This window comes from Oncorhynchus mykiss, chromosome 15 (genome assembly GCF_057628025.1).
Source record: "Oncorhynchus mykiss isolate SJ-2025 chromosome 15, ASM5762802v1, whole genome shotgun sequence".
Lineage (NCBI taxonomy): Eukaryota > Metazoa > Chordata > Actinopteri > Salmoniformes > Salmonidae > Oncorhynchus > Oncorhynchus mykiss.
The window spans coordinates 20720402-20740995 of NC_143036.1; the positions used below are offsets into that span (position 1 = coordinate 20720402).

The window sequence follows — 20594 nt, forward strand, 5'->3', positions numbered from 1 at the left end:
GGTGCATGTCTGCATATCAGAGAAATAATATTTCAAATAAAAAATATACACTTACTGTAGCAGTTTTGCACAGATCCACAAGCGGCATGCCTTCAGTTGATGCACTACACTTCCTCCCCAGTTACACTTACACACAGGTGTTCGGAGAATGTTAGATCGCTAATTAACACAGGTGGCCGCCACTGAGGAGGTCTACATGCCCACTAATAATTAGATATCGAACTGACTATGGCAGTAGACAGATGATGCAATAGTCATGTAAATGCCTTTCTCTTTCTGAGCAATCTTTAGAATCATTAAAACAGTAAACACCTTAATCGGTGTTCCAGAAGTGTATTTGATCTGCGCATGTGCTAGCTAGCACCAGCCGAGCTAGCCTCCCTCTTTAGCTGTGTTCGGAACAGCTGAATGTATGCGTTTTATAAGTCATTTTCACACACAAACTTTATATGTCCGAACTCCGAAACAAATATACTTCAAAAAAATAAAATTTTCGCTGTGGTAGAATGTTTATTTTGATTGGTGATTTTCTGCATTTATCAGGTTGCCTGATTTCAGAGGTGTCCGTGTAAACAGGATTATTGGGGAAATTGTTATTCTTGCAAAGCATTTAAACGTTTTAAATGGAACTATTATATTAATCTGACAATCATCACATTATTGTGTGGAGGAAACCGCACTCTGTCTTCCATCTGTATTCAGTAAACAAGCCATGTAACATGGAGATATGACCCTGTGGGAAGACTAACATTATAAAAGGTGTGTAGTAGTTTAACCTTTTGTTGAAAAAAAATATTTATTGCTGATCTGAAATATGTTCCTTATGTTTCCAAAAACGTACAGAAAATGATGTTAATGTTTAGAGCCAGTGTTAGGGCTTTTAACAAAACTCCCCAGGTCAGGAGATAATTTCATCAATATGCACTAAAGAAGTTAGCCTCTAATGCAGTAGCATCTTTCTAAAGCTCCAAAGATCACTGACGTCATGATTTGACCTCGTTTTTCCCTCGTTCCCAGTTGTCTTGAAAGCACCAATTGACCCTCCGGAAACTCGGAAGAAAAGGAGCTCCGAAGGGGAAAAAATAGTTTTGAGCTGTCATCCAACTCGGAATTCCAATTCGGATATTCGGGCATCTTTCTAAAGGTCTGACCTGAAGATCACTGGCGCCATGATTTTACCCCGTTTTTTTCTCCATAGTTCCAAGTTGTCTTGAAAATGCCAATATAAATTTTAAAATTATTATTAAAAATCATTCAAACGTCGGGAACGAACTACACTTTTGTGCGAAATGGCTGGCAAACACTTACCTGAGGGAACCGAAGGCGCAGAGATAAGCCTGAAAGGTTGCCTAGGTATGCTGCTCTGTGGGTGACAAAATATGTAAAGAATAATAGCGCCATCTGGTGGCAGCGGGGCTATGATGAGGACTATTTTACTGGTATTTGGTTGACTACTTGTGTACTGTGTGCCATGCTAACGCAAATATAGAAGCCTGTGGTTTCGTCGGCCCCTGGTTAGCCTTGGTGGTAGGCCTCGACTCTGAAGACACACTCAGGCACGCGACAATAAGTCCCACAAACCATTGCGTTTCCACCCGACATCGTTGGTCTGTGTACGTTGCCAAGGAGAAGCGCCACACACCTTATCGGAACACTAAGGACGCCACTTGCATTTTATCTCAAGAAACTTCAGCGCTATCTACAAGCTCAGAAAACAGTGGGAGGAACAACACCCTAAAATGGTGAGTTCCGATAAAATATTTTTTAAAGACAGGCAGCCAAGAAGAAACGTTTTGGCCAAGAAAGAGGGACAGTTGAGAGGACTGTTATTATGGGCATATGTCAACACATGTCCACACATGACAGAACATATAACGTAACTGTTGTGTAGGTTAATTCTAAGCCAAAAATAGGCCTGTATAATAGGCTATAATAATTAAGAGACAGAAGTTTGTCAAATATAATATTATTCAAGGCATGAATATTCTTTATTTTTTAGAAATGTGAAACACTTGGTATCAGCATAGCTTCAATTTAAGGTTAGGTTCTAATATAATTTGAGTTTTATTCATTTGAAATGCAAGGCATCTTGACATATTGTGCCTGTGTCCAATTTTATCATGTCAGTGACAGTAGTTTTTTACCCAGAAAATACTGTCTCTCAATTCAAATCTCTAATTCCCTTGTGGTTGTTAGGTTATCCTAGCACTTTTGGTATCATAAAACGTGTGCATATTTCAGCTTCATCATCGACCTTCAGGAGCTTCTTAATGTCATGTGCCTTTAATACATCTTTGTAATTCCTCCTAAACCCCTCTCTAACAGATTACAATACTGCGAAAGCTTAGTGGACTCCAGCAATCTGTTACAGAGGCCCTTCCTTGCTCACCATTCCCTGCCTATTTTAGAGGCATATGGAAAGGGAGTTTTGCTATAGACTGGAGCAAGCAATTAAAATCATAGAGAAGATAGAACATAATACTTTTATGCAGTTTTCTCTGTTTTCAGTTATTTTATAAAGTGATTTAGGGCAGACTTTTGTCTACTACAAGAAGAGTGCAAAGTATTTTCAAAATATTATTTTCATATTTGATGGAGAGCAGTCTCTTTCCTGTCTTGAAATTCAATTGAGTAGACCAGTCTTATTTAATCCTAGAGAATAATCTAATTCCGTGGCTTTGAATCGACTAGCCTAAATACAGACAGTATACACATATAGTGGTATTATTATTTACCCTAGATGTGCCCATTTTTTTGTTCAAATATGGCTGTTTAGAAAGCTGTTGGCGATATGACTATTCAAATTTCCACTCAACAATGATCACCTATAACTGCATCTGAAATCAGAATTAGCCAAAGAGACCAAATGGCTTTGTCAATCCTACAGTGTCTAATTCAGATAAGAAATCTGGTTTGAGATGTCCATTTTAGTCTCCTTTATTGAACAAACTCTAGATTGAGGTAGACTTATATAGCCTCTCTGTCATTTTAGTCTTTTGATAATGGTTTGCTATATTTAGACTATATTGTATCGTCCCCTCAGAATATAACACAAAGCAACTGGGGTCATAGCCTACATGGGCAATGCTGTGTCTCTGTCGTAAGCATGACATGACATGTTTACCTTAAACAAACCTCTGTACTATAGCAGCCAACACTCTGATTACTGTTGCTGTGCCCCTTGAAATCCAATTGCCAGTCATGCAGGGTTGGGAGTTGGGAGCTTGGGATAGAGTGAGTGCTGGTAAGTGAGCATGGTGGTGATGTAATGCCCTATTTATATCCCAGTGGACCTAATCACCGGCAGGCCACGCCTGGCCACGGATGTGTCATGTCCCTGGGTAGTGTGACGACGGCGTCAGCTCAGGCTCAAGCCCTGCTGTCACACACTTAATCCACCTCCTCAACCTCTTTCTCAATGAGGAGGAAGAGAGGACGTTCTCTACTTCTTTACTTTCATTTAACAGCCCTTTCATTGAGATATTTAGGACTATAATTTGGGAGCTTCCACTACTGAAAGTCCTGTTTTGTTGTTGTCTTATGATTTCCTGTAGGCGACTGGTTACCTTAAAGTTGACAGTATTGTATTTTTTCCTGTGTTGTTGAAGATATGCCAGCATCAGGAAGGAGTGTAACATTTGGCTGACCTCCAGTGTGGCGATCAGGAGAGAGCAATGGCACCGTTCCTGTGTGACCTGTTGTGAATCCCACCAATGAAGAACATCACATATTGACATAGTGAGCGAGAAAGAGAGGACTGGTAGAACTATCATTTAGGAGAGAGAAGCACCCTGCAACTCCCCCAAGCCGATGATTCTGAGACAATGAATCGCTACACGCAGCTGAAGCAGTTGGGAGATGGCACCTATGGCAGCGTGCTGATGGGGAAAAGCAACGAGTCGGGAGAACTGGTGGCCATCAAGAGGTACGTATAGTCCTACACTGGTGGCCATCAACAGGTACGTATAGTCCTACACTGGTGGCCATCAACAGGTACGTGCGTATAGTACTAATAAACTAGTCAAGGGTCTGGGTGGTTTGTTTACTCACATGGCTTTGTTCTGAGAGGCTAAAGGTGTCAGTATGCTTCAGTTTGGCTTCAGCTAGGCGAAACCGAACGAGTGTGCTCACATACTCCCTTAAAAGACTTTTGCTTGAAAAACAAGAAAAAAGCAGCAATAGTACTGTTTGTCAATTTTGAAACGCCATAGCCAGTATACACTTCCTCAAAATAGTCAGAATTCATCTAATATAACTCAAGAAATCTGTCATTAATTTTGACGTTTTTGCAGAGGAGATCTTAGTCATGTAATTTTACATTAAATGTATGGTGCAGTATTTCTCAATTAAAAAATGTGCATGAAAACGAGTTGTCTCTTGTTGAAAGACTTAATTGAAGAATCCTTACTGTTGACCTATCATTGACGAAGGGGTGTCGACTTTGGCTACCGACTTCGGCTTGCCTCGAGAAAAAATGTTGTGTGCCCAAACAGCTGAAAAAACCCTTACCGAAGTCTAAAACTAACAAAAACATCACAAAATGTCACAAACTCTTCCGTACTGTTTCGGGAGGGAGGCATGCAGACTCCTTAAGTGTTCTCACAAGCGGCCATTTTGAAGCACATAAGTGCACTACCATCCTAAAATACACCTTCATGAGTCATGATGACTTAAACACCATGCCTGGCACAACGTAGTAACAAGGAAGTATATATTCAGCTGACAGAAAGGGAAGGGTTAAGCATAGGGATCAATATTGGTTAAGTTCAGGATTAATGTTAGGCTTAAGGTTAGGTTTAAGGTAACCACACTCCGGAACCATACACATTCTCTGGTTGTATAATGCCTAACTACAAACAAATCCGGCTGAAGTCTCACTTTAGGTTTCCCCATGACTAAGGCAAGCCAGCTTACAACTCTGCCTTTCATCATGGAGGGTAGGTTGAATAATGGATACGGGGAGGGGGGGGGGGGTTGAACGCTTCGTTACCATGCAAAGTGATAGCCATGGTGACGGTGAAAGGAGTGAAAGTAGTCTGCAGTGTTGTGTTGCTGCGGAGAGAGGCATTGACGGATGCACGGGAGGAGGAGGAGTGTGATATCTGCAGGTCCCAGTGTCCAGTTACATAATATCAGGTGGGAGTGTCAGAATAAAGGTCCTCGACGGATTAGGTTGTACTAGAGTGTCAGTTATACCAGGTGGTGGACCTACTATCTACCAAGCATAGCAACATGTATTAGCTGACACGTAATGGACACCTCCAATGTTAATTGGGAATAAGGTTTAATTTCATGTACAGTACATCTGTAAATGACGCCCCGACGATGCACTAACGCCTTGTTTTACAGTCCTTTTTCAGTTAGTGTTTACCTAGCATTTATTGAAAAGATGTGGTCACTATATAGATAGATACATTTTTGGCACTTTAACTGAAATAATTAGGCCTAATAATAATTAATATCTTAGCATTACAAATTTAGTAGGTGTGCTTGTATAGATTACAGAGAAACTGAAATGTAACGATTAGGATATTCTTATGCTATATATTAGTGTGGGATTTCTATGTAAATACTGGGCTGCAGAGTAAATAATAAATATAGTATGTTCCTGTAGAGTGAGAAAATGGTATTGAAACTGTAAACACCATGTTGTTTGTCTCGTTTTACAGAATGAAGAGGAAGTTTTATTCGTGGGAAGAGTGCATGAATCTGAGAGAAGTAAAGGTAAAGATTGGTACACAACACATGATTAACAGAATGTTTTAGGTACATTTCATGTTTCATACAGGATGGTATCAGCACCAACTGGAAGTGCTTACAATTATCACTAACAACAATGACATCCGTGTCTTGCTTATGGAATTTAATGATTCAATTTCAGTTGATATTTTATGATGATTATATTCTAGAGAATGTTTGTCACTATATTTCATTTAAAGACATAATCATACTTCATCATCTTGGTCCATCCCATGATGTATTTCCACAGTCCCTGAAGAAGCTGAATCATGCCAACGTGGTGAAGTTAAAGGAAGTCATCAGAGAAAACGACCACCTGTACTTTGTCTTTGAATACATGAAAGAAAATCTCTATCAGCTCATGAAGGACAGGTAAGGGCGTTTCATTTCAAACGACGAAACCCTGAAAATGGTTTAATAGATAATGCTTGTTGGGGAAGTAATTTATTTAAGAGTGGGAATCAACAGGATTGTGTTCATTTGGCACCAAACTGAAGAAATGTGAAAAAAGCTGTATTTTCGTTTTCCGTTACAAAACGTTTAAAAATGTTTTTCGTTCTGTGCCCTTATGAACACAACCCAACATTTACTTGAAGTTTCATATAGAGTCTTATCAGTTGACAATTCTATCAATTCTTCATTTGCAGAAATAAATTGTTCCCTGAATCAGCGATCAGAAACATAAGCTTTCAGATATTACAAGGCCTATCATTTATCCATAAACATGGTAGGTCTCCCGCATAAGAACCACTTGACTCTGTCCTCTGACACACCAAGGACAACTGGGGCTACAGAGGTCTCTGCTGTCACGGGCACTCCCATCATTCATAGAGTTGGCTATTGTCTGTAAACACTGACAAATATTTAGCCTTTCACACGCTAGCTAGCTAGCACCTGGCTGGCTGTCACCCTTGGTTAGACCTCCGTTGTCTTGCTGTTTCGGTGAACGGACATGTGGATACCTCACTTGTGCAACCCAGCGTTGAAAAGCACTTTAAACTTTGAGGTAAACAGGTTTCTAGTCCATCTGGCCTGTTAGAGCGTGAGTGACTTAGCAAGAGTTGTTCTTTTCTCACACCACGCTAACTCAGTCTGTGTTTGTCCAACACGGCCACGGTTTCCACTAGTCCTATGGGCTGCATGCATCCTGGGGGCTGTTTCCCTATCTCATCTCTCTCTCTTCTTATTTTGTCTCTTTTCTCCTCCCTCCTTTCTTTTTTTCCTCTTGTGTGCCTTTCCTTTGCGCTGCCAGGGAAAATAAGATGTTCACTGAGAATGAAATTAGGAACATCATGTTCCAAGTGCTGTCTGGTATGGCATTTGTGCACAAGCATGGTAAGATGCTTTGTCCTCCTGCTGCTCTTTTGTCTATTGTTTGCGTGACATTGCTTTTTGTAAATTAGCATACTACTCCATGTCGCAAAACCCCATATGATGCATATTAAAGGGATGGTTCACTCCATTGTCTTGGGATTAAAGGGATGGTTGGTTCAAAGTTAGTCTGATATTTTCCTCAAAAGTGGTCTCAAGTCAAGCAAAATCCTTATTGTATGCTTGTTGTGTGTAGATCCCAGTATATTAGAATCCATCTATAGATGTCAATCCCAAATAAATGTACTGAACTATCAATTTAAAGCCATTTGAATCTATTTTGACTGAATGATTCATGTACAACTAAAATCCATTACAGTAATCAAGTATGAAATGTGGTCTTCACCTAAACACTCCATGGTCAATATAAATATTTAAAACGTCCTTCTGGATGACCTGTGAAGAGGTTGAGCTGAGTGTTCTCCATGACCCCTTGTGTAGGATTCTTCCACCGGGATATGAAACCTGAAAACCTGCTCTGCATGGGCCCAGAGCTAGTCAAGATAGCCGACTTTGGATTGGCCAGAGAGATCCGCTCCCGCCCCCCATACACGGACTACGTGTCCACAAGATGGTGAGGTACCCTCCATAGTCTAGTGGGGACTTTTGGTCCCCTCTTATTTTAACAATGCATAACGAAGTTGAAAAAACGCTGCGCTGTCGTCGTGTCCAGGTATCGCGCCCCAGAGGTGCTGCTCAGGTCGTCCATCTACAGCTCTCCCATAGACATGTGGGCAGTGGGCTGCATCATGGCTGAGCTCTACACACTTAGGCCTCTATTCCCCGGGAACAGCGAGGTGGACGAGATCTTCAAGATCTGCCAGGTTCTGGGGACAGTCAAGAAGGTAAGAGAGGGAAGAGCAACCAATCCTCTGTCTACAGAGAGATATAGTACTAGTGTGTTATAGTTTAAATGATGGCCTGGTGAAAATGTGTGTGTTGGAAGTAATCCAGTAAACCAGCTATTCATGCTCATTTAAACTGATTAGAATAATACTGTTTTCTATTGACATTTGTGTAATGGGATCTGTTTATATTCCAAATCTATTACAATTAGCTCTAATGGGTTTGAATAGTTGACATACTGTATTGCTTCCAATATACACAGATATTGTGAAGCATTGAGAGAGTTAATGAAACGTCATGCAGTATTATTTCTCTAAAATAACTTTCCTCTCCTGTTCTACCAGTCTGACTGGCCGGAGGGATACCAGCTGGCCTCGGCCATGAACTTCCGCTTCCCTCAGTGTGTGCCCACCCACCTGAAGACCCTCATCCCCAACGCCAGCACAGAGGCCATCACCCTGATGAAGGACCTGCTCATGTGGGACCCTAAGAAAAGACCCACGGCCGTGCAGGTATTCAGTCATCACAGTGCTGTAGCCTGCTCCCAGATCTGTTTCAACTCCTATATGTAACTGATGGGGTATGATAAAAACTCATTCCTCAGCTTGAAATGTCTCTCCACGCCACCAAATTTCTAGCTATTTGGTGGCATAGCTGGCTAAGATGTTGTCAAAAGACTGAGGTTCTGAGTTCCAGTGTCTGTGTTAGCTGGTGAGGGAGGAAGAGGTACGGTTAAGCAGCACTGTAATGCCTGTTACATAGTCGTTGGCTAGGTGTGCAGTGAGTCATGCCCACTAAGACTGATTACCCCAAGAGCCTCATGGGGCTCTTCTGTGTGCTGCTTACGCAATGCCTGTTTATGGCTGGTCAACATATGTCCTTTATGTTCTGGAGTCATTAATGATAAGTAATTCATCCTATTCATATCCCCATTCTGTGTTCTAGGCTCTGCGGTACCCTTACTTCCAGGTGGGTCAGGTGTTGGGGCCTCGGCCCGGGAGTGAGATACGCAAGGCCACGGTGAGGACTCAATCCCGAGGCTCATCAGAGCCCAAAGGTGAGCTGCAGTCCTCTTCAGGAGACTCCTCTGCCCGGACGTCTCAGGGCAACCACCCCAAAGCTTCAAGCAGACACCACCAGGCCCCCCAACAGCCCCTCCAGCAGACAGACCATCAGATTGACCAGACATCTCCACATGGCCAAGTCATTAACTCCAATACGGTGGGTGGCAGGACTGTGTCCATGCAAAGAGATGTGAGGAAACATGGAATAGCTGCTAAACATGTTAAAAACAGTAGCAGTTATATAACAATTGTAACATTATTACACAGTCCCCCCTTGAAATCAAACTCAGAGACATCTGGGTATCTATTTGGACTTGGACATGTACAGTTGAAGTCGGAAGTTTGCATACACTTAGGTTGGAGTCATTAAAACTCGTTTTTCAACCACTCCACAAATGTATTGTTAACAAACTATAGTTTTGGCAAGTCGGTTAGGACATCTACTTTGTGCATGACACAAGTCATTTTTCCAACAATTGTTTACAGACAGATTATTTAATTTACAATTCACTGTATCACAATTCCAGTTTAAATACACTAAATTGACTGTGCCTTTAAACAGCTTGGAAAATTCCCGAAATGATGTCATGGCTTTAGAAGCTTCTGATAGGCTAATTGACATAATTTGAGTCAATTGGAGGTGTACCTGTGGATATATTTCATGGTCTACCTTCAAACTCAGTGCCTTTTTGCTTGACATCATAGGAAAATCGAAAGAAATCAGCCAAGACCTCAGAAAAACAAATGTAGACCTCCACAAGTCTGGTTCATCCTTGGGAGCAATTTCCAAATGCTGGAGGAAACAGGTACAAAAGTATCACTTCACAAAATAGATGGCTTCATGGGGGAGGAAAATTATGTGGATATATTGAAGCAACATCTCAAGACATCAGTCAGGATGTTAAAGCTTGATTGCAAATGAGTCTTCCAAATGGACAATGACCCCAAGCATACTTCCAAAGTTGTGGCAAAATGGCTGAAGGACAACAAAGTCAAGGTATTGGAGTGGCCATCACAAAGCCCTGACCTCAATCCCATAGAAAATGTGTGGGCAGAACTGAAAAAGCAGGTGCGAGCAAGGAGGCCTAGAAACCTGACTCAGTTACACCAGCTCTGTCAGGAGGAATGGGCCAAAATTCACCCAACTTATCATGGGAGGCTTGTGGAAGGCTTCCCAAAATGTTTGACCCAAGTTAAACAATTTAAAGGCAATGCTATCAAATACTAATTGAGTGCATGTAAACTTCTGACCCACTGGGAATGTGATGAAAGAAATAAAAGCTGAAATAAATCATTCTCTCTACTCTTATTCTGACATTTCACATTCTTAAAATAAAGTGGTGTTTCTAACTGACCTAAGACAGGGAATTTTTACTATGATTAAATGTCAGTAATTGTGAAAAACTGAGTTTAAATATATTTGGCTAAGGTGTATGTAAACTTCTGACTTCAACTGTAACTGAATTACTTATGTCCTATGAAATGTATTGCGTTTGGCAGAAGCCATCTGTCGTGGTGGGGACTGGGAGTGAGAACAGTGCAGCGGTGGGTGTGAAGAGCGGGCGGAGGCGCTGGGGCCAGACAGTGGTAAAGACAACAGAGAGCTGGGATGAGTCAGAACCTTCTGAGACCTCTGTGTCCCACTCCAAGAAACCCAGCCTTGGATCAGAGGAGGAGAAGGGCCCTAAGGACCATAGTAATGCGCAGTAAGATCAATGATTATATTACAGCAGGGGACCATTCTCCCCTTCCTCCCTGCATAGATGTCTCCTTGTATTGATTTACCTGTAACCTTATGTTTACATTTCATGTATTATGGCACAAACCAATTCCATTTCTGTGACAACCGTTATACTATTTGTGCAAACGATGAGAAAGAAAAGTGGCCTTTACAGTTAGCTACCCTGTTATAGGTTGATTTACCTGTAGGAGGTTCATATTCAATCTAACTGAAATATTTCATTGGCTGAGATTAATCGTCTTGAGTTGTTCCTACTGTTTGATTTTCTGCCTTTCTTATCTATCAGATCCAAAGAGCAAAAACCGATATACTCCTTCAGCACTGTTACTAAGTTACCAAGCAATATTAAGAAGGGCCAAATGGACTCCAGTCTCCCGGGCTCCTCAGCAAGACAACATTACCTTAGTCAATCAAGATATCTGCCTGGTAAGACCAATTGAAAATTAGCTTATTTGTTTGTTTGTTTTAAACAAGAAGAATGTGAGATAAGCAAGTCATTTGTAGGAAGTATATTTTCTCATGTATCAACTGGTCCTCTTATGTCCGTTTCAGCCATCCACATTTTCAGACCCAGATCTTCTTTCCTTTCAGGGTTGATCGGCAAGAACTCTGTAGACAAGGAGCCCAGTGGGCCGACACTCCGAGATCTGTGGGACAACTCCACCAATGTCAACAGTAAACCCCTCGGCCCCATTGGAGCTGGTTTGTCCGTCACCAGAGTCAACGCAGGTAACCCTTTGTCGCTTTATATTACACGCTTGCCCTCCTACTCTTATGCCCCGATATCACAAAGGGCCTACACGTCATATGCTTTAGTTCTACAATGCTCATTTTCTGATTCGCCCTGATCTTTTAGTGTTGGCTCGGCACAAAAAAGGCAACTGTTTGGAGTATGCTACTGTGCTTAAGCGTCTGGGCCACTTTGGAGACGGGAGCCTCCATTATTCATTTGTCATGTAGACAGACACACAATATGTGCCTCTGTGCTCTCTCTCTGCCCCCCACTTTCCTTATTCATGAGATTAGAGGACTATTAAGACAGTTGCTTAGGATCAAGTGTCTCCAAGCCCACCCTCCCACCCTGCATCTTGAGTTTATGGACTAGATGGCCCAATTTCTCGCAGAAATCTACAGTAGCCTTCCTCATCTTCATCTCTATTTCTGACTTATATTTCACTGTGCTTCTCTAATGGCTCGATAAATTGTTGCATCATTTCACCAATTTCTCTCCTTTCCGCTCTCTCTTTTCCCTCTGCTTTCATGTGTGTATTGTCTTATCCCCCTGTCATTAACTGTGGGAGCAGAAGACACTGATAACCCTTCTGATAAATCTACAGATAAATCTGTTCTAAAAGAAAGAATACCTGATTCAGCTAAAGGTACTTTAATTGTAAAGGCTTTTAGAATTGAATGTTCATGTCTTTGTATGTTCATGGATTCCTGCTGTTGACCTCTAAGATCTATAGTAAAAATGAATTGAAGTGGTTTATTATTAAGTATAATCATTAGCAATAATGCCCAATTTTCATAAACATTTAGTAACATGTTATTATGTATTTGTTTTATGCTGGATATACTAAAGTGAAATAAGTGTTTCTGCTTATGCAACCATTTTCCTAATACTGTGGGTGTGGGTTAACATGTTGATGAGCCCAGCCAATTATGACACAGCAGGAGAGGGAGCCCAAACACACAGTGCTACACGAGAACCACGCTCCAGATTACTAAATAGATTAAGGTTGCTGGAACCATGGTCATTTTTATGACCAAACTCTAAATAACAAATGAACTGCTGCTAAAGATGTACAAGTGAAGCGTTATTTGTTATGAATAAAGTTTGTCTGTATTAAATCATTCTTATGAATAACATTTGTCAACATTTAAATCAATTCGTTTTTTTGTCTTTCAGGAAACTTTGTCAGTACAAAGTACAATCTGTCTGGAGGTTATGTTCCCTCCTTTCAGAAGAAAGAGGTTGGCTCTGTGGGTCAAAGGATCCAGCTTGCTCCTCTTGCCGGCCAGCACACAAGTAAGATCCTATAGTTACCATTTTAATTGGCATAAAAATGCTCTGGTCTTTGGACTAGATGGCACAGCAGACACAGATAAGGCCACTTGGAAGGGATTTATACCATTACATGCTCTCTTTTTCTGACATTTCGTCATTTTTTACTCATTTTCTATTATTTATTTTTTTGCATTAAACTCATCTCTTGCTGTCCCTCTCAGTTGATCTTGCTACTCCTGATAACAAAAATGTCAAACCAAAACCTTCAAAGACAAAGTCCACTTCCACCACGCCCATGAGTGAAAACACTGAAGGTAATGCAGATGGTCTCCCAGGGATATCTGTCTCAAGCAGACAAGGGAGACAGTTACATTGAGGCTGGGCTAGACACGCTATATCCCTGTCCAGAAACAACCCCGTCATACCAGTAGACACTATATCCCTGTCCAGAAACAACCCCTTCATACCAGTAGACACACTATATCCCTGTCCAGAAACAACTCCCTCATACCAGTAGACACTATATCCCTGTCCAGAAACAACTCCCTCATACCAGTAGACACTATATCTCTGTTCAGAAACAACCTCCTCATGCCAGGGCACTTGCCTAGATCTGAAAGGATTGGACAGGTATAAAAATATCTGTTGCTCCACCCTGCCAACTGATAAATTGCGTAGAATATTGCATATACCTGCACAACACTCTGATCTACACACGTGCCTATATGGGTGGTAGGGGTGTTGTTTCAGGATTGTACCTGGGTGTCTGTTAATAGAGGGAGTCCTGTAAATATGGAATAGTAAATTCAGCACATGGAGGTGTCACTCACATAGATCTTTTTTCTTTTCAGATTACGACGGCTGGAAAAGGAGGGCGGACAAGCCTCAAATGAAAGGCCAGGACTATTCTGCCCTGGGGAAAACCTCTGGCAACCTTCTGACTAGAGGTCCACCTGTACAGCCAGTCCATGGGAGGGTAGACTGGGCATCCAAGTATGGAGGCAATCGGTAGTGCATCAAGAGATGCTATTAAACCAACTCACAGGTTTAGCCAGTCTTTGCGCTAAGGAAAACCTTTTGTTGCTCTGCTCTGAATTTAACTACCCTCAGTGTATGTACTTCTGAAAGACCTCCAATACATTATTACAACTAAGTAGCACATGTACTGGGATGTTCAAGGAGATATATACATGTTTGTTTTATACTGGCATCATTGGGTGATGTATGAAGGAAAGACATACGCCAGGAGGCCTGATCCCTGTAACTTCAACAGAAGACCCGGAGTCATCTATCGCAGTGTTTTCCAACTCCAGTCCTTCAGTAACCTCAACAGTACATACTGTTGTTGTAGCCCCGGACAAAAATACCTGATTCAACTTGAATCAGGTGTGCTAGTCTTGGGCCACAACAAATATGTACTTGAGGACCAGAGTTGGGAAACACTGATCTACTGTATGGTAATTGATGATAGACTGGCTGATAGGGCTGCTCTAAAGTATCCCTCAAAGATAACCATGTCCTGAAGCCCATTGGGTGTTGTCTGGATTGAGTCTGATGCCGAAAAATGACATTAGTCTTACAATCGGTTTTATGATACGATTAGAACCAATAATGGTGGATTTTGTATTTTAGATTTTTATAATGTTATATTCTGTTTCTATTTTTTAACTTTTGTTTACATTACTCAACTCCAATGAAATTATAAGGAAATGTTTCCTATCACTCATTGTAATCTCTTGAATAGGCACTTACTGTATCAGTGGCTAAAGAAGTGTTGACTTCAGTTATGTATTATGACAATCCACGCTTAAGATGCAGCTATTAAACACTGGCCATTTTTTTAAACCTTTTACACAACTTAACGGTTCATTCATGTAATGACAATCTGTGTAACAATATGAACAAAAACACATGCCATCCTTGTCATTTTATAAAGAAGATAAAATCCGTGTTCAATTATACATTTTTACAAAATAACATCCACATATGACTGATGACCGGTTGTGCCTGAATAATATAAGACAATGGAAAAGAAAGAGGATAATGATTTTTACATCAGTGTATTATGACTCCTGGGGCTTCTGCAGCAGCATTCCAACACTGAGCTTTCCCACCATAAGGATACTACAGAAAGTAGAGAAAATAAACACGTTAAGTACTGTAAGATCATGTACTGTATCATCTACATGCATACCTATGACCTATTCCTGAAATGCAGGAGTTGGTCATCTCAGCTACCTTGCTGCTGCCATCATTCCAGCAGGCATAATCTTCCTGGAGCCGTAGAATCTCTTTCCCATCACACCTGCCAGGGCTCCTGATGTGACTGATACAGGGGGAAATGACTCTCAGTACAGTATAGTAGGCCTATTGTAGACCTAATCAATAGGGGACCATCATGCTTGGCTGGTGCGTAAAACCCACAAATTCTGACAAACCTAATGGGTCCACACTCAAAGATGTTGCACGTCTGTGTATGCTATCCCCGACGCAGTGAAAATTACAATTGAAAAGGGAAGTAAGCTTTATGTAACATCTTTGAGTGCGGACCCATTACATCTTTTGTCTATTGTAAACCTAATCATCATGAGTATCTAGTTAGCGGTGATCAAAAGAGGTCTGGGCGATGGGAGGCCTGTTGCAAGTGTAACCGATGTGAAATGGCTAGCTAGTTAGCGGTGGTGCGCGCTAATAGTGTTTCAGTCGGTGACGTCACTCGCTCTGAGACCTGAAGTAGTTGTTCCTTGCTCTGCAAGGGCCGCAGCTTTTGTGGCGCGATGGGTAACGATGCTTCATGGGTGTCAGTTGTCGATGTGTGCAGAGGGTCCCTGGTTCGAACCCAGGTAGGGGAGAGGGAAGGAAGCTCAAAATACTGTTACATTGGTGCCGTGACTCTGATCACTGGTTGCTGCGGAAAAGGAGGTCAAAGGGTGGTGAGCGCTAATAGCATTTCAATTGGGTGACATCACTCGTTCTGGGACCTGAAGTAGTGTTCCCTTTGCTCTGCAAGGGTCGTGGCTTTTGTGGCGCGATGGGTAACGATGCTTCGTGAGTGACTGTTGTCGGTGTGTGCAGAGGGTCCCTGGTTCGGGGCGAGGAGAGGGAAGGAAGCTATACTATTACACAAGCATGCTTTCACATTCATAAAACAGTAAGGGCCAACACCTAAGTTCACCAACCTAGTGACACCCAAATATTTTTGGGATCTTGTGATATCTGGTAGGCACCAACCCCAGCTAGGCCTCCAAATAGAAGACCTGCTGCCAAAGAGGGGACACTGCCTGGGGACATAAAAATAAGTACAGGGTGAGTGGTAACTTGGTTACCAGTTCATTATCAAGTATGGGCAAGCACAAGAGTAGAAATATGATAGAATAAATTAAACTCACCTGTAAATGGCTGCATAACTATATAATTGAGTAAACCTGGATGGCACAATAATAAACTTACCTGCTTTGACATAGCCCATCGCTCCCCCGGATGCAATTAGGGCTGCATACCCATATCCAGCCCAATCAGTCATCTAGATTAGAACACATAACGAAGTAAATTAGGGAGAACGTTACTATCGCCATTCCCCACACACCCACTGCAGAACAATTGGCAGTGGGCACGTGCAGACGATACAAATGTAGCAAATTAGTAATAGAAGATTAAACGATCATTTTGTTGCGCTGTGCCTGTCATTTTTTTACATAGTTGCAAAACACATAAATGACTGTACATACAGTATGAATGTGGTAAAAAACAAAACGTGGGCAAATAAATGGTATCTGCAGCTAAACTGTTCTTCCATACAATAGCCTATCCTAGTTCAGCTGAATTCCTCAGGGGAACACGGTGGTTCATTTCCCCAACGTTGATCACATATTTGACTTTCTTCGGTACATTTTGTGTGTCGGTTGGGTAACTAGTAGGCTAAGCCAGTCCCACAAGAGTAAGTCAGAGCAACATAGCCTAGCATCAATGTTACGAGAGCAGTACACCACAGTAGCCTACATGCATACTAGAATCTCGACTAGCATGTATGTTTGCTACCGATATTAATTTATATGCAGATACGTTATCAAACTCTGAAAACATTTGGATACTAAAACACTCGTTTGTGTACAACCTTGCTGCTTTCGATACGTCCTTTACCGCTGCTTCGTAGTGACAACCGAGCCACCAATGATGGCGCACACAACGTAAATCGTAGCAATGACTCATTGCCAAATAACTGATGGGAAGTGGAGTTTTTCTCAACATGGCAGCCAGTATACCATCAGCTGTCTGGCACACAACTAGAACTCGTATCCCATTTAACCAAACCCAAAACGTTTTAAAAGTGACAACATAGAGAATTATAGAGGCCTCTGGTTGCCAAAAGGCCGATTTAGCATGGGCAGCGCCATTGAGGGCATCCACCATGCTTCCGCCATTTTAAAGTAGTCAAAGTAGTCAACTGGGTGAAGATTCTTGTGGGTTGTAGCCTCAATGGAGCTGCCCATGCTGTCACAGCCGCTATAATGGCACAGATATAAAGATGATGCTGCGTTCACGTGCTAGTCTGAACTAGGAAACTCTGAAAATTCACTGAAAATAAGGTTCCACATATATCTTCACTATCAGTTGTTTTTCAGCAATTAATTACAGTCCTTTCATTGTAGGGTTTCACAATTCATTGTAGACTTTTAACAGTCTCGTGTGACTTTAATGCTATTGGGCGCATTCCGGCAGATCACTTTTGTCAAGTCGGTGACATGGTCGGACTACTGCATTTGCGCCCACCCATAGTGAAGAGAGAGAAATGTGCAGTTTTATGATGCTATTCTACACATTTTGTCATAAGGCTAAGAGAAAATGTTGCAGTTTAAAATAAAATTTCCGCAATTCTACACTTTTTGCCATGGGGCAGGTATTTTTTGTTGTTGTGGTTTTATAGTTCATCTCTTGCTTTTGTTCATATTTTGCCATTAGGCTGATAAAACATTTTGCAGTTTCAAAGCAAATTTCCTGCTATTCTAAATATTTGCCCATGAGGTTGAGAGACAATTTTGCAGTTTTAAAGCAAATTTCCTGCAATTCCACACATTTTGCTGTCATGTGCTATCTGGGAACACTGCGTGCCCCTTCGGTAATCCGGCCCTGGTCAGTCACCACCTTTCAAAGTGTGTTGCTTTATGGGGATAAAAATTGTCCGATTTGCATCTACTGCAAGTTTCTGCAGTTGCTCTTCAATGACATCCTGCATCCATTGCCTGCATTGTGGGTGGCTTTATTGTCAACAAACATCATTTTTATTGTATTTTTAACTCACACGAACATGACCAAAGACATGATTGAAACATGAACCAACTTTGCTGTGAATCATGAAGTGGATACATAAGGCCTAATACTGACAAGAATATCCTCTGTCAGAGATACGGCCAATATGAGTTGAATTTGAGTGTTTGTAAGGTGTTTTAGATTGACATATTTTCAGAATGGAGCACTATAGCCAACTAGATCTTCTGCCAAAACAGAATAGGTCTATCAAGTACCTAAGTAAGTGAAATATGTAATAACTGTCCAGGTGAATTGACTACATTTTAGTTTGGGAGAGATATGGTCCTTTTAAATTGTATAATTTCAGCCACAAGATGGCGCAAGAGGATCAATTAAGATTTATGCCTGATTTATTGCTTGTTGATGTCTGTGTCCAGATTGGGCCAAATCTGAGATGATTATCATTATGAAGGATTTTAGGTTGAGATCAAAGGGTTAATTTGAAAGAAGAATATGTGTTCGATTCCAGTATAACGCATAAATCACTCTTATAGATTATTGATATAACATAAAGTTAATTTTGGCATATAGATAATTTTTTAAAATTGTATTATCCTTGCAGTGATATGAAAACTCATGTTGCGAACTGTACTGCACAGACCTGGTAGGCTTTTGGCTTACTATTTATTCCTGTATTTCCATTTGAGTACATTTGGTTTCAATTACAGTTGAATTTGAAACTTTTTTGCCTTTCTGCAGCGCTTTTCTTTCTTTTAGAACTTGATGGCGCCAGACCACAGTTTATTCTTCTGGGGATCATAATTTGAAAACCAACGATTGTTTCATCACTTGAAACGCATAGGGTAGGCCTACACAACCAGAAATCCAGAATGCATAACATTATGTGAGAGGCCTCTCTATAGATTTGCGGAGGAATATAATATAGGCAAATTCTGTGTAAATGATGTTTTACTCCTGGATAATGGTAAATACCTTGCAGCGGAGTGATTTTATAGTGCTTCAAACCATTATATATTTCTTTACTTAGCTATACGGATTAGCGTTTCATCACTCCTAACTTGTTAAATAATGAATAAAGTAATGCGCCAAAGTTTGGACAAATAAGAATTACGCACGAGGATGCGTTTCTCTAGCCATTGTAATATTTTATGACATGTCGTGTTTTGAAGTAGACCATTTATTTAGCGTAGCACTAATAATTCAGTAAACATCTGAAATACTACTACTATTACTAATAATAATAATAATAATAAATGTTAGATGTTATTGGAAAAATGCATTGCGCATTATCCTTGCTAAATTGTGAGATATATCAATGCCCAAAAGGTGCAACCAGTCGTTTCAGTATCGTTGCCTATTAAACATCTTGTACGGTTTTATGATGCTTAACTGAAATTGTGCCTGGGGCTCCTGGCAGGGGTGGAAGTGGTTGAAACCAAGCCTTAGACAAACAGGTTGGATATTCACATGGAAACGGATCCTGTCCAGAACTCTTTAACACACTTGCTCGCGTTCCCTGTGCACAGTACTGCAGTAAGCTACACCTTGTTGCTCTGAATATATGTTTTAGATTGTTCTATTTTATCTGTATTCCTGCCTGTACTTTTATTATTTTCAAATCGATTATCTTTGAAGACAAACATTGAGGGAATATTAAAGTTTCCCAAATATAGTACAAATATGTATAGAATACAAGTTTATAGACCGCACAGTTGCCAAACACAACAGTCAAATGCAAGACAAAAACAAATATGTAGTCTAAAATATTTCAATATTTGCCCAATTGTGTGACTGTAACTCAACTGAGCTGTGTTTTCTCAGGAAAGGGCCTGTTGCTTAAAATAGGCTATATATCTAGACTATATAGCTTACATAGTACAGTTGAATTTGAAAGGGAATACTTATCGTTATGGTTTGTTTGTCATATTTATATCAACTAAATAATACATCATAATTCAAGCCAGATATATCTTTCCATTCTGAAATTGACAGTGCTGTGCAGCCATATTGTGGAGCGCCCCATAGGTAGAGTCGACATGTGTCCCGTTAGAATTAGAAAGAAAATACTTTCCGACCATCATTACCATTAACACCTCGGTGAGCGCACGTGTTGCTCTTTTTATTTTTTGGTGTGCCTGGTGAAGAGCTGAGCTCATTCATTTCTGGCCTGAGGCGTCTTCATAAGTATGTATTAGAAATAAACAGATGATAAATAAACCATGACCCCAATACACGTAAGGGAACCTGGTAGATTGTGTTTAAGTAATGATGTTACAGTTAACCTTCAGATTTTATCTTGACACGGTTTAATTTTTAATGTGAATAAATATTTTATAATCAACTGATATTGACATGATGTTGATATTCAATAATAAATAGATTTTTCATTTACTTTTGTATTTTACATATATAAATGGTATGCAAATCATATTGTTATATTGTTGTATTCACAACAGTTAGCCCATGTGCGAAAGTTTCGTCCACACACTTTCCAGCCATATGTTCATTCACAGTTGAACGCAGTAAGCCCCAAAAGCATATTCACAAAAGAGCATTA

The 20594-nt window shown here is 40.8% G+C and overlaps 2 protein-coding genes across 22 annotated transcripts; one reads left to right on the forward strand and one right to left on the reverse strand.

Annotated features, from left to right (window-relative positions):
- The first annotated feature begins 1030 nt into the window (after positions 1-1030).
- On the forward strand, positions 1031-14621 carry mak (male germ cell-associated kinase). Of its 21 annotated transcripts, none has more exons than XM_021562634.3 (16): positions 1031-1742; positions 3609-3925; positions 5670-5724; positions 5990-6111; positions 6387-6466; positions 7552-7684; positions 7784-7955; positions 8301-8468; positions 8902-9177; positions 10521-10726; positions 11048-11187; positions 11353-11490; positions 12066-12140; positions 12671-12790; positions 12991-13083; positions 13621-14621. In XM_021562634.3, exons 2-16 carry the CDS (start codon positions 3825-3827, stop codon positions 13779-13781), a joined length of 2040 nt encoding a protein of 679 aa, XP_021418309.1. In that variant the 5' UTR covers positions 1031-1742; positions 3609-3824; the 3' UTR covers positions 13782-14621. The 21 variants fall into 21 exon arrangements, with proteins under 21 accessions (XP_021418309.1, XP_090055665.1, XP_090055662.1 ...); XM_021562633.3 differs by lacking the exon at positions 6387-6466 and adding an exon at positions 6992-7074 and having other exon boundaries at positions 1504-1742; XM_090199539.1 differs by lacking the exon at positions 12991-13083.
- Positions 14622-14681: 60 nt separating this feature from the next.
- On the reverse strand, positions 14682-16994 carry tmem14ca (transmembrane protein 14Ca). The gene is made up of 5 exons (XM_021562641.3): positions 16884-16994; positions 16220-16292; positions 15949-16050; positions 15008-15095; positions 14682-14893 (listed from the first exon to the last, which is right to left on the reverse strand). The coding sequence occupies exons 2-5, from the start codon at positions 16290-16292 to the stop codon at positions 14833-14835; spliced, it is 324 nt and encodes a 107-aa protein (XP_021418316.1). The 5' UTR covers positions 16884-16994; the 3' UTR covers positions 14682-14832.
- Between the last annotated feature and the right edge of the window lie 3600 nt (positions 16995-20594).